Below are 12,258 nucleotides of genomic sequence, written 5' to 3' on the forward strand. Positions count from 1 at the left end.
TCAGTGTGGTTACTAAATTTTATTTGTCATATTCTGTCAGGTGTATTGTGCAAATTAACCTAAAGACTTTTCAAAAGGCCCCCCTCTTATCCCTGTTTTTCGTGGTAATGACACTGGAAAAGGTATCGTTTGTTTCTGTGTAGGACTCGACAGCAAAATATAGTTTAAAGATGCACAGAGAGTGGAAAAAATAGTCAGCGAGTTCTCATCATTGTCTAGATGAGCCATTGAGGTGAGAACTGTTTTTCCAGGACAAGTTCCTTCACTTATGTTTATGGTAAAAACAAATAGCAACTCGATATGTGAGAGATCAGACACACTCATTTCAGAATTATTTTGAAGCCCAGTCTGGCAGATCTCACTGCAATCAGGTTCTTATACAAATCCAAAAACCAAAACCATTTCTCAAGTTTGAAACTTCAGTGTTCTGATCATTTCCATTAACTCTGTATTCAGTTGTTCAACTTCTAACTTTTATATTGTTTTTGTAAAATTTATTTCAATATACACTACAGGAATTGAGATTCTAGTTGACTAAGGGAAATCTTTGTCCAACTCTCCTAGTCAGTTTGTTCTACGTCTTCTGTGAAGTTATTCTTAGACAGACATGTTTTCCTCGACCCAATGTTTATGTTGATGGTGGATGTGTGTGTCATTATACCCCTGTCACAGTTTGTTCTTTGACTTAAACCTAGAAGTGTGTAGTAGTACAAGTTATAGTATCCATCCACAATTTTACTTCTTCATGCTGTGAAAAATAGCATTTGAAAAAACATCTTTATCTTTGGATGATTTTGAATAATCAGAGCAGTGTTTTACTTGTTGGTCTGTTTGTATTTTATTTGCATTCCAAATTTTCAATTCCACTGACCTAACTTCAACCCTGCTACTATAAGATGATGTATAAGTGGATAATGAACTGCAAACAGGTTTGATTGTCATAAAAAATTATGATTATTATAATTAATAATAAAAAATATTATTACACATTTTTATCCGGCGCTGGCGTCTGCAAATCTTATAAATCCTATAGTGAATTGTGATTGTGAAACTCTGAAAGTGGCAGCATTGGAGATGTGTGTGTGATGGTTTCGTATGCTACAGAAAGTGTCCTCACATGTGCTTTCATCTTGTTATCAAACGAGGAATGCCTGGTTGTACACACTAATTTTGCCCACCACTGCTTTTGCAGTCGTTTCACATATGAAAGCAACACAATTCATCTTATAGCATGCTACAACACAGGGATTTATCCCTGTAAGTACCACTGTGTCTGTTGTGAGAGAGTGTATTGTGAAGTGATTATTTGACTGGTAGAAATGGCACTGGTGAGTATTGGGTTATGCAGGTCAAGAGCAGTGGCCTCATTGGGTGTTAGAGGTGGTATAAGCTCGGGGAGGGCAGGAGTGCCTTTTATAGGTGGCAGAGTGGTAGATCCATAGCGGAGGTGTCTGGCTCAGGGCCCAGACATGCCATGTGGGGTTCAGATGATCGGCTGCAGTGCACACCGCTCTCTAGCTGCTGGTGACGGGAACGTGAGCAGCATTTCTGTTCACCGGCTCAGCCTGTTGCACCATTTATTTTTTATTCACGCACGTTATACTTTGACTTTGTCGCTCTTTCTTATCTCACCTACTGAAAGACTTTCTCGTGGTTTGTCAGTCGCTGCACTATAGAGCTGCCACCAGGACGACTGAGGCTTCTTTCGCTGCTTTCTCAGGATATGAAAGAGACCACCAGTGACATCAGAGAGACTGATCTAGGCTAATGAAATCTCCAGATGCCAGCAGGCACCACATCCACTTAGTGACTAGCCAGGTTTGGTTGTGTTCTGTTAATGTGCTGTTGCATATCGTTTGCTCAGATATGAGGACATATCAATGTGCATTTCGATCAGAATGAAGTTGTCAAGCTGCGAGCTGCAAGTGGAGAACTATTTTGCTCTTGTCTGTGTTGTTGTCATTGCTCAACCAGGAGACTGATCCTCTCAGTCCTTGTCGTGGGAAAGACCAAAAGACTGAAATTACATCGCTCTCATGGTGGACTATTTTGAGCTCCCAAAGAGAGTGGCAGAGGGCAGGCGGCAGGTTCTAGTGACTCGCTCCTACTTAGAGCAGGAGAACCCCTCTTGTCTCAGCACGTCTGCAGCCTACAGCTTTTTCACTGCTCAGGCACTTTGTGATCTTAACGAGGAGAGGAGTGGAAGAATGCTGTGTGCCACATCACCAGGTGAGTGTGTTGGCACTCCCAGACTCAGGCCAGGTGTGTTTTGAGGATGAGGGTTGGGAGGTACTGCTCAGACAAACAGCTGTCATTTTAGTGCAGACTGTCAGAAATTATTTCCCACCTTCCATAAAATAACTTTCAGTTTTATTTCTAAAAATATCTATAATATAATATTTAGTGAATTGTCTTGTGTCCAAATTCAATAATGTCCAGCATTGCATTTTATTATAAGTCTGGAGTTGTCATGTTATGAACCCTGCTCTTGACTACCCTTCTGTGAGTGTCCAGTTAGCCTATTATTTTATTATTTCATTTTATTTTATTTTATGTGAAGTTTATTGATTATAACACATGTCAAGTAAGAGCATCAGGACATTTATAAGGACAGAGTAGTATTGTTAGATTAATTAATGCCTATATAATTTACGCGAATGTATGCATATGTGCAGAAAGAAAATTTGTGGATTTGCAAGTTATGATGTGTTTATGAAAATGTAAAAGGAAAGGAGGTCAAAGGTCATACAGTCATGCATGAGGTCCACATGGTGTGGATTAGATCACCATGTGGGTGCCCTCTGACCTTACTGAACTGACGGTGTCCCAGCACCCACTGTGATGAATGAGACGTTTGTTTCCCGGGGCGAGGCATGAGTAACTATGTGAGGCATCTGTCTAGTTTAAATTTAGTGTAACTGAAGCTACCTCTGGCTTCACTGTATCAACATGTCAGAGGCCGCATTACATGGGAGAGAAAGCTGTGGAACTCCTGCATATAGTGCAGCCTTTTTTCTGTCTGTCCATGGTCTCGGGGCTCAGGGAGGATTTAATTCCATTTTATTTTAGTCACCACCTCAAACAACTGGCACCTCTGCTCAACACAGTTCCTGTTATGTGTTCACAAATCATGCCTAGGAGGAGAGGAGTTGTCATGAATCAGTGAGTGTAAAAAAATGTCATTTCAGTGAGTGTGATGGTCGTATCTGGAAGGTGGCAAAAAGCACAAGGCACAAGACTAAATTCCACAAATCACTGATCACTGTAATGCTCATGATGCTAAAAGAGTAAAGCATTATTGTGGTTTGTGCGCTATATGTGTGGTATTAAACAGGTATGAACTTGTAGCGCTGTGATAAAAAGATGTAACAGATGCATTTTCACACTTTCAGCATATTTTTATGGACCTGTTTCATTTATGTTTTTAAGGGGAAATAGTGGTCTTTCTGTATTCTCTTTGATTATTTTCTGCATGCCTTGTTGTTGCATTGTATAATGTCTGATTACAAGCATGATAGAAAAGGAATAGAGGTTACAGGGTTCTCCCCCAGAACAAATGGATGTTTAAGCCCACCAGGATGGGAAATAGTTGTGTTCACGCATCACAATCAATCTGTGCGAAAATGGGTCAAGACCAGGATTAGTGTTGTACATTGTCACATATAAAACTTCATCTACAATCTGTTTAAAACTAGCATTAGAAATGACTGAGATGTGGACATTCCAGACAAGACACCAAGTGTGTGTCTGTGTGTTTAGCAGTGGTGTCTGTGCCTTACTGCGGTGTCATGCTGCTCTCTAAGACTCGGTCTGTAAATGTCAGCTCTTCTTTGTCTTTCTGTTCTCTGTATTGCTCTGTCACACTCACTGCCTCTCTCTTTTCCTCTTGCACATAACAGGCACACAAAAGCTCTGTTGCTATCGCGCCCGCTCTCTCTCCCTGGCTGACTTTTTCAGGCACATGCTCCAGTCAGCTCTGACAGATTGTTTAAATGTCACCCCTGCGAGCAGTAGCCTCTGATGTTATCTGTTCAGGGTTATTGCAGGCCATCAGGCCACTTTATGTTTGCCTCGAAGCCCAATGTTCTAATGCATTTTGAAATTGTAAACCAACACATTCATAAACAGTCTGGCAAGTTTTGTGTTTACATGCATACAGGCCACATTGGTATTGAAGTAATTGAAGCCATGTTTAGACAGGATTCAAAGCATGCTTATTAACACAGTGGAATAACTTGTGAAAGGTGCTCATACAATGTTGTTATTATACTGTAAGTCACACCAATTCATTGACAACATGAACATGGAGTTGTTCCTGCTAGTAGAAGCTCCAGAGCTTTGGTCTGGGGCGAAATGTGTGTAAGCAGTGATTGGTAGTTCAGGTATAGTAACTAAATGTTAATTGTTCCTTGTGATCGTTCACTTAAGGGTTAACCGCTTTTTCTTTACAGCAGCAGTTGACCAGTCTTTAGTCCCTGGTTCCATGTGTTCTGCTACCAGCATTCCCCCGTATGTGACATCCAGCATCAGACATTACTCCCACGTGGAAATTTGAGGCATAGTGGTGCTTCTTACTTCATATTGCAGGCAGTGTTTAGCCAGTTCAGGGTCTCGGTTGCTGTCGACTTTTGTCATGTCTCTCGCCATTTTTATTCATGCTAGTTATGTAGTACTGTAATGTATTTGGCATTCAGCTACAGCTCCGCCTTCAGAGGCTGCAGATAAGTTGTTATTATGACATGTTATTATGACATGAATCCTGCCTTAAACAAGCAGTGCAGAAAGTGCTATACTGAAGGAGTCCGGGCCCCTACTGAGTTCTGCCTAATCAAAAAGCTTCCAGCTACACAAAAAAAGAAACCTGGAAAAGATTTTATGTAAACCTTTTTCAAATATCATCTAACATGACATGAGTGACAGCTAGGGAAGAGATGGTCATGATCACCTTAAGTCCTAAGGAAATGGAAGCACAACTCTCCACTACGTCAAAGACAACTGTTGTAGACACAAGTGAAAAAGCAGCTGCTTTAGAAGCAGTGTATGTAAATAGCCAGCACAGCACACCCCAGAACTACACACTGATCCCAGTCCAGATACTGCCAAGTACTTTGTATGTGTGAAGGCACCATAAGGGTAACTGCGACATTAGCGTCTAGACCCCACAGCAGTAGCTCCAGGTCGTCACAATCAGTCCTTTCTTTAGAAATAATTCAATCATTGCAAAATATTTAGTAGTGTTTTTTATAGTAATTAAATGCAAATTGTACAAAAATAATGTATTCAATTAGGAATATGATTGAAAGGGCTCTTCGTGCGTTGGTGGGTATTTAGTTCAGGTAGTCACTTGGCACTGAATGTTTATCCCATAATGTTATCTCGGCATGAGATTGTTAATTAGGAGCTTAATTTAGCTGCCGGCATATGTTAACATTGGCTTAGGCTGCCATTGTTAAGCCTCTACTGGCTGGTGAATCTGCTGTGACGGCACAGGAAGGCTCTTTGATGTAACCTTAACATTGTATTACAGGATAAGACAATAACAAGGCTTTACAGGTGCCAGCGTCCCAGTATTAGGATGTAAAGGTGCTACGTGACCCAGCCACCTACTCATACAGGGATCACCACATGGCACCCTTCCAGTGAGAAAGGCTTAAAGCCAAAGGTGCAGGTCAGCCCTTACAATATATGTGCGTCACAGGTTCTGTGCTTAGAAATGTAGGTAACTGACCAGATAAAGAGTTCGCGGAAAACACAGAGGGATGGAGTTAAATTTGCTTATGTGAACTCTCCTTAGAATCACTGTCAGTGTCTTGAAGGTTAATACCCAGGACACATTACACATGTGTGATAACCACTGAATGTTTTTGAATATTTTTAAGAGACCACACAACACACAAATACATTTTTTTTATTTTTCCTGTGAACCCAATAGTACAAGTCACGTTGGCACAGTCTTTCTCTGGTCTGTTGGTCAGCAAGTCTTAAGGTGAGCTGAAAGAGGAGCCCGAGCTGAAAACAAAGCCTTCTATGCAGGGGATGTAAGCAGAGCCCAGTCTAATCAACCTGCTTGCCCACCACAAAGGGAACCCTGGCTTGGGTTACCGTCCAGCTCCAGCAGCACATGGTGCTGGGCCTAGTGGGTAACCTAAGTTGGGATGTGTGCGCCTACGCACTCACGCACACGAAGACAAAGGCAGGCACAGACGCATGACCACAGGCGCTCAAGTACATACTGTACATACGTCATAAAGCACCCACACTTTTCTAACTCCTCACATGCACATACGCATAAAGACAGGTACATGTATAGACAGGCAGGCTGTGGGCACACCAGCAGGAACATGCAGCAACAATCAGTCTTGCTACAAAGCAATCTTCCTCTCCCGCTGTAGTAAACGGCGCTTTCTCAGAATGTGGGGCTGTGTGTCACTGTCGGTCACAGGACCTCGACACATTCTGTAAGCAGTAGGAGAAGGAGAGAGGAACAAAGTCTGTGTGGATTATCCCCCAAGCGAGAATACCCAGGCAGTGTCAGCCAGAGGCCTGTTGAGCTTCGTGTCAAGGAGCCAGAGTGGAGGACACCATCACCACTGGGTCAAGCCATTCCCTGTGGCTGTCGCGAGAACACACTCGTCTTTATGGCGTGTCACAAACATCCTGCAGCCTGCGCTTCACCGAAACATCTCCCAGTGAGGCGACGCTATTATTAGCTTAGGTACAGCAAAGCCTCTTAGAGATCTTTATTTAACTGGATTGGCTGATGTATGGACACTTGAAGATGTGTGTGTGGTGCACTGGGCTTTCAGGAACAGTGTATGGCTTTGGCAGCCAAGGCCAAACAATAGCACCGCTACATCTCCAAAGGGGGAGTTTGGCTCTGACTCGGGGGTTTCCCATCACCCACCCCTTTCCCCACACTTGATGGTTTTAGGTAGCAGGCTAAACGTATCGCAAGACAAGTAGAGAGCTGTCTGCCAGGTAACATGGTTGTTTCATGTCTGACCCTCAGTATCACACTATCCATGCACTGTGTCATGATGGGTGTCAATATTGAAAAGACCGAAAGGTAAATGGACACTTGAACCATCAGAAAACAATGGTTCCATGAACATCGTTCATGATTTCAAATACATGAAGTATGGAGTTTTTAACGATTGTGGTTTTCAGGTCACGGTGCAGCACAGGAAACCCTTCACCAGTCTCTGCGAGTCCTGTTTGCTTCATGCTTGACATATGCACACACTGATTTGTTGTGGGCAGCTCACTGAATCTATGACAGAACAGTGTTTGGTGTCTATCCAGATGGTTTATTCCCTCTGCGTAATTATCTGGTTCATTTAAATTAATTAATTTTTGCTCATTGTGATTGTTTTATGTGCGGCTAACGAGTGCTCTCTGCAGCTATTTCTTCAGCGTATATGCAACTTCATGCTGCAATTGCAATGTTGCATAAACAGCAACTACTCAGTGAGAGAAACAAGCCCACAGTCTCTTAACATTGTTTTCCTTATGCATTTCTTTTCACTTTCTAATTACAAATTAAGTCAAATCCTGTGTGATGGTTCACCCACCTCAGCCATTTACAGAAGCATTTGTGGACTCGATGTGAGCGTGCACTTAACAACTGGTGAAGTGTTTTCAACCACCTATAGACCACTGTTATAATGGATTAATATCTTGAATTATACCTTAACCGTAGATGCAGTGCTTATGTAAATCACATTTCTTGGTTAGTATTCAGTTGATTCCAATTAAGTATGCTGTATTTTTTTCTTTTATTTCAATATTGAGGCTCAGGATTACTTACAGGCATTACTTTACAGTGTTTTCTGTAAGCCTGCTAAGAGAAGTGTGTAGTGTGTGGGATGGCTTTCTTTTTCTCCTCCCCTGTTTTCTTCGTGTAACTGTGGTCCGCATTTTAGGCTGTGGTTTAGTGAAATTATCATTTTATTCTTTAAATCTCACTAACTCCTCCTCGACTTCGCTGTCCTTGTCTTGCTCCCTGCCAGTCAGTCAGATGCTGTCGTCAGAAGATCAACTGCTGGGTCTTGTGACAGGCAGGCGGGACCCATGCAAAGCTGAGCAGCTATAAATAAAGAGTTTGCTGTTACTGCCTATGATGCTTCTGCTGGTTAGAGAGCGAAGGCAGGAACATACTGTAAATAAACAATCCCTTAGTAAAAGTCCTTTCTTTTTTAAAGCTTCAGGACTAGGCCTAATGTCTGATAATTATTACAGGGCCATCTAAGGCTATGTGGTACAATTTCGAGGAAGCAAATATGGGAACTTAAATGAACTCGTCAGATCTTGTTTGTTGATGTTTAACACTTTGACAAATAATAAAAGTTAAGATTCAGGTAAAAAAAACAGTTTTTAATTTTAGGTAATGAGAGTTTGTTTAAGTAATTTGAGGAAGTTGTGTAATGTGATTTCACAATCTTATCCAGTGCAGGCTACACAGTGGTTTGAGCTAAGCTAGTGTAGTTGTGCTGCTCATTGACATTTAAATCATTTAACAATTTTTTCAAACTTTTTCAGTCACATTTTGACTTAAGTTGTGTTTATCTTGACTAAACATAACCATGAAGGCTAAAGAGTGGATGTTATGTGAGACGCCCTTTTCTATTGTTTTCCATTTGCATTTGGTTTTATGGTACTTATGTACGTATTAGAGTCTAAAATCTGAAATAGTGACATATTAAATACTATATACAATTAAAACGTGCATTGACAATGAAATAAAATTAACTCTTCACATGTAAAACACTGGGAGGCAGGAGTTACTCTAATGGGAGCAACAAAGCATATGCAGTGAAAGTTTATCAATAACTTCTAACAGAATAGTGCCAATACACACATTGGGCTCCTGTCTGTTTGTTTGTGTGTGTGTGTGTGTGTGTGTGTGTGTGTGTGTGTGTGTGTGTGTGTGTGTGTGTGTGTGTGTGTGTGTGTGTGTGTGTGTGTTTTGTGTCTACATGCTGCCTGTGCCGGATGACCTTTGGTATAAATAGCCTGCCGGCGCTAGCTGTGATGACAGCCGACAGCACGCACCGTTGTGTGAATTTGTTTCCTGAGTAGTGCTGTTCATCGGTTATCCCTCTTGGATTAATGCCTGTATGACTGCCTGCTACCCAGCAACACTCTGGCCTCTAATTTCCTGAAACTGGGCTCCATCACAAATGCAAACTCAAAATGCAGCCACACATGGGTCTGTGCTATTTTGGCAACCAAAGGCTCAAACATAGTGCTGCCTGAAAAATAGTGTTGTGTGAAAACAAGACTGGGGCAGGATGAAGGCAAACTCCTAGCTCCTTGTAGGAGCAATTCAGGTTCCTGGCAGGTGGAATAAAATAAATAACAACAAACTGAAAATGAAATAATCTTAGATAAAAAAAAATTACTTACCTTTTTGATGTATTTTATAACCAATGGATTTAGTGTGGGTTACATACAAATCCAATATGTGTTATATATTATATATAATATTATATATTCTGAAACTCTTGCTTGAGCTACATAAACACAAGTGTGATTTTTAATCCAGTATTACGGTAATCCCATGGTTATGAAGAGCTGTAACAAAGCCAACACCTTTCCTTCTTTTAATTGTTTTATTTTTATTACAAGCTTTAAATTTCTTGACTACAGATAATATGAACTATAGCAATAAAAACAGTACCAGTAAAAATGTTCTCTAAGCGTAGGCTCTTAATTAATCCCATTGTTTTCTTCTCCCAGATCTGGACCCTGATGACAGCACATCGTTCTACATCCTAAATGTGGGCCAGCCCCAGTCTATGGTCACTAACCACCAGTCCATTGGCTTGCCTCGTCATGGCATGCAGTCTCACACCCAGGTCATCAGCACGTCGCCACGGTTTCAGACACACAAATCTGACTCTGACCCTCCTGGCTATGTGGCCCAAGACTCCAAGTATGGCACCTCCCCGCTGCTCCCCTCTGCTCCTGTGGAGGCTCCAAAGGCCTTTGAATGTCCCAGTATCCAAATCACATCCATCTCCCCTAGCTGCCAGCAAGAGATGGATGCCAACGAGGAAGATCTGAGGGCCAACGGCCCTGACGGGGACTACCATGGTGACAGGCCCATGTCCAGAGACCACCTGTATTTGCCCCTTGATCACTCATACCGGGACTCTTCACTCAGCCCTAGCCCCTGCAGCAGCCTCTCCTCAAGGAGCTGGTTCTCTGATGCCTCATCTTGTGAATCATTCTCACACGTCTATGATGATGTTGACTCAGAGCTAAACGAAGCAGCTGCCCGGTTCACCCTGGGCTCCCCACTTACTTCCCCAGGCTGTCCCTCCCCTCAAACTGGTGGTGGCGTTTTGGAGGAGCAGCCCCACTGGCCACAACACCAACCCACCTTTGTGCACCACTCGCACTCCATCAGTCTGTCCCCGCGACAGTCCCCCTGCCACTCGCCACGCACCAGTGTCACCGATGAGAACTGGCTCAGCCCACGGCCACCTTCCAGGCCCTCCTCACGTCCGACCTCACCCTGTGGGAAGAGACGCCACTCTAGCGCTGACATCTGTTACGCTGGCTCATTGTCTCCACATCATTCGCCCACACCCACACCCGGACCTTCACCCAGGGGCAGCGTGACAGAAGACACATGGGCTGGAAGTCCATCTGTAGGCATGTCACCCTTTCAGTGCTGTCCATCTGAGGCAGACATCCCATCTAAGACAAGGAAGACCTCACAGGACAGAACAGCGATACAGACTGGGAAAGGGGAACTTGGGCTAGATGAACAAGGAAATATGTCTCCCAACTTAGACTCCCCATCAGATGAGACCCTGCATGGGCTCAAAAAGGACGGGCCAGGGGAACAGTTCCTCTCAGTGCCCTCCCACTTCTCATGGAGTAAACCCAAGCCTGGGCATACACCTATATTCAGGTAAATTTGTTCATGTCGAAGATAACAACCAGAAAAAATACTAAATTGACTGTTGATAAATGTTACCTAGCTAAAAATAACGATTCAGGCACATTTAGATTAAGGCCCAGATGAACTAAAATGGTTTTACCGCTCAAATGGACTAGATAACACATTCACATTTGGTCGAAACAACTTTAATTCGCAATTCCTTATATTTTACTACCTGTTTGTCTTTGAGGAGCAGTTGGTTATACAGTAAATCACAATTTGCATTATTAATGAGGAATATGATTCACTCCATCTTGATTAGGAACATCTCGCAACTTTAAAGTTTTTTTTTGCTTAGAGCTAAAAGCAGATGGTGCTGGGATGATAATAACCTCTTTAGCAGTATTTTGTGAATAATTAATACAATTACAACTTCACAAGTATCAAACAGTACCTTCAATAACATTGATTGAACTGTTCAGATTAGGGCACAGTGATGGGAACTTTGAGCTTTGTAATCAATTTAAATCTGGTTGGGTAATACAAGTGTTTCCCAAAACCACATGCGGTACATATTATTGTGCAGCAGTCATGTAAAATGCAATCCCAAAATCATATCACTGAACCCAGCCCACTAGCTACTGTAGCTCTACATTTAACATTTCAGATGTGAGCTTTATGGCAAATTCTGGCTTTTAGAGTTGAGAGTCAGGTGTCTGTTCTGAGACAGGAGGTTGTTGTGCCCTTGTGCATGCATATGTGGTGTTTTCAACAGATGGTCCCGATGCAATTATAAATGAGAAAGAGCCTCTTTATGCCTTGTTCCTTGAACTGTCTACAGTTGGCTATTATCGGGACATGTACAAGTTTGTTGCCAAAAGGGGTTTATTACTCTGTGAGCAGCTCCAGTCAGTATCTTTTATTTTATTACTAACCTTTGAAGTGAGATAAATAGTTTGCTGAAGAATGAGAGGTACTGATGGTGACTGAATCTGTACAGTATGTGCATGTTGTGACTGGTCCACACATTTGTGTAGGAGGGAGGCTGAGAATGGCAGGTTGTGAGTAGCCTGGGAGCTCCAATAGCTTCGAGAGATGAAAAACGTTGTGCTATGTCAGCACATAAGTCACAGCTCTGCTCTGCTGTCACAAAGCTCATGTTTCCTGTGTCCTCCTCTACTCCCGTTACCGTAGCAGCCATGCAAACCCACACTTCCTGGGTGGTGGTTATGTCATGGCTGAAGGCTAGGATGCCACTGTCACACCATGTCAACAGCTTAGATCTCAGATGCAACAACTGTTGTTGAAGTTAAGTCTGACAGATGTTACAGCAAAATAAAGCAAGTGGTGCATTTATCATGGCACCT

At 42.5% G+C, this 12,258-nt stretch overlaps 1 protein-coding gene across 4 annotated transcripts in view; it reads left to right on the forward strand.

Moving 5' to 3' along the window:
- The window catches only part of nfatc3a (nuclear factor of activated T cells 3a), a 42,940-nt gene that overhangs the window by 3,441 nt on the left and 27,241 nt on the right, over positions 1–12,258 (forward strand). For 2 of the 4 annotated variants that reach the window (XM_055507606.1, XM_029145418.3), the window contains exon 2: positions 9,739–10,921. In XM_055507606.1, coding sequence (XP_055363581.1) covers positions 9,739–10,921 — 1,183 coding nt within the window. Of the gene's footprint in view, positions 1–1,473; positions 2,230–9,738; positions 10,922–12,258 lie in introns of those variants that run through there. The other 2 variants (XR_008694302.1, XM_029145416.3) reach the window with 2 other exon arrangements.

The sequence above is a fragment of the Betta splendens genome, chromosome 3 (assembly GCF_900634795.4).
Source record: "Betta splendens chromosome 3, fBetSpl5.4, whole genome shotgun sequence".
Lineage (NCBI taxonomy): Eukaryota > Metazoa > Chordata > Actinopteri > Anabantiformes > Osphronemidae > Betta > Betta splendens.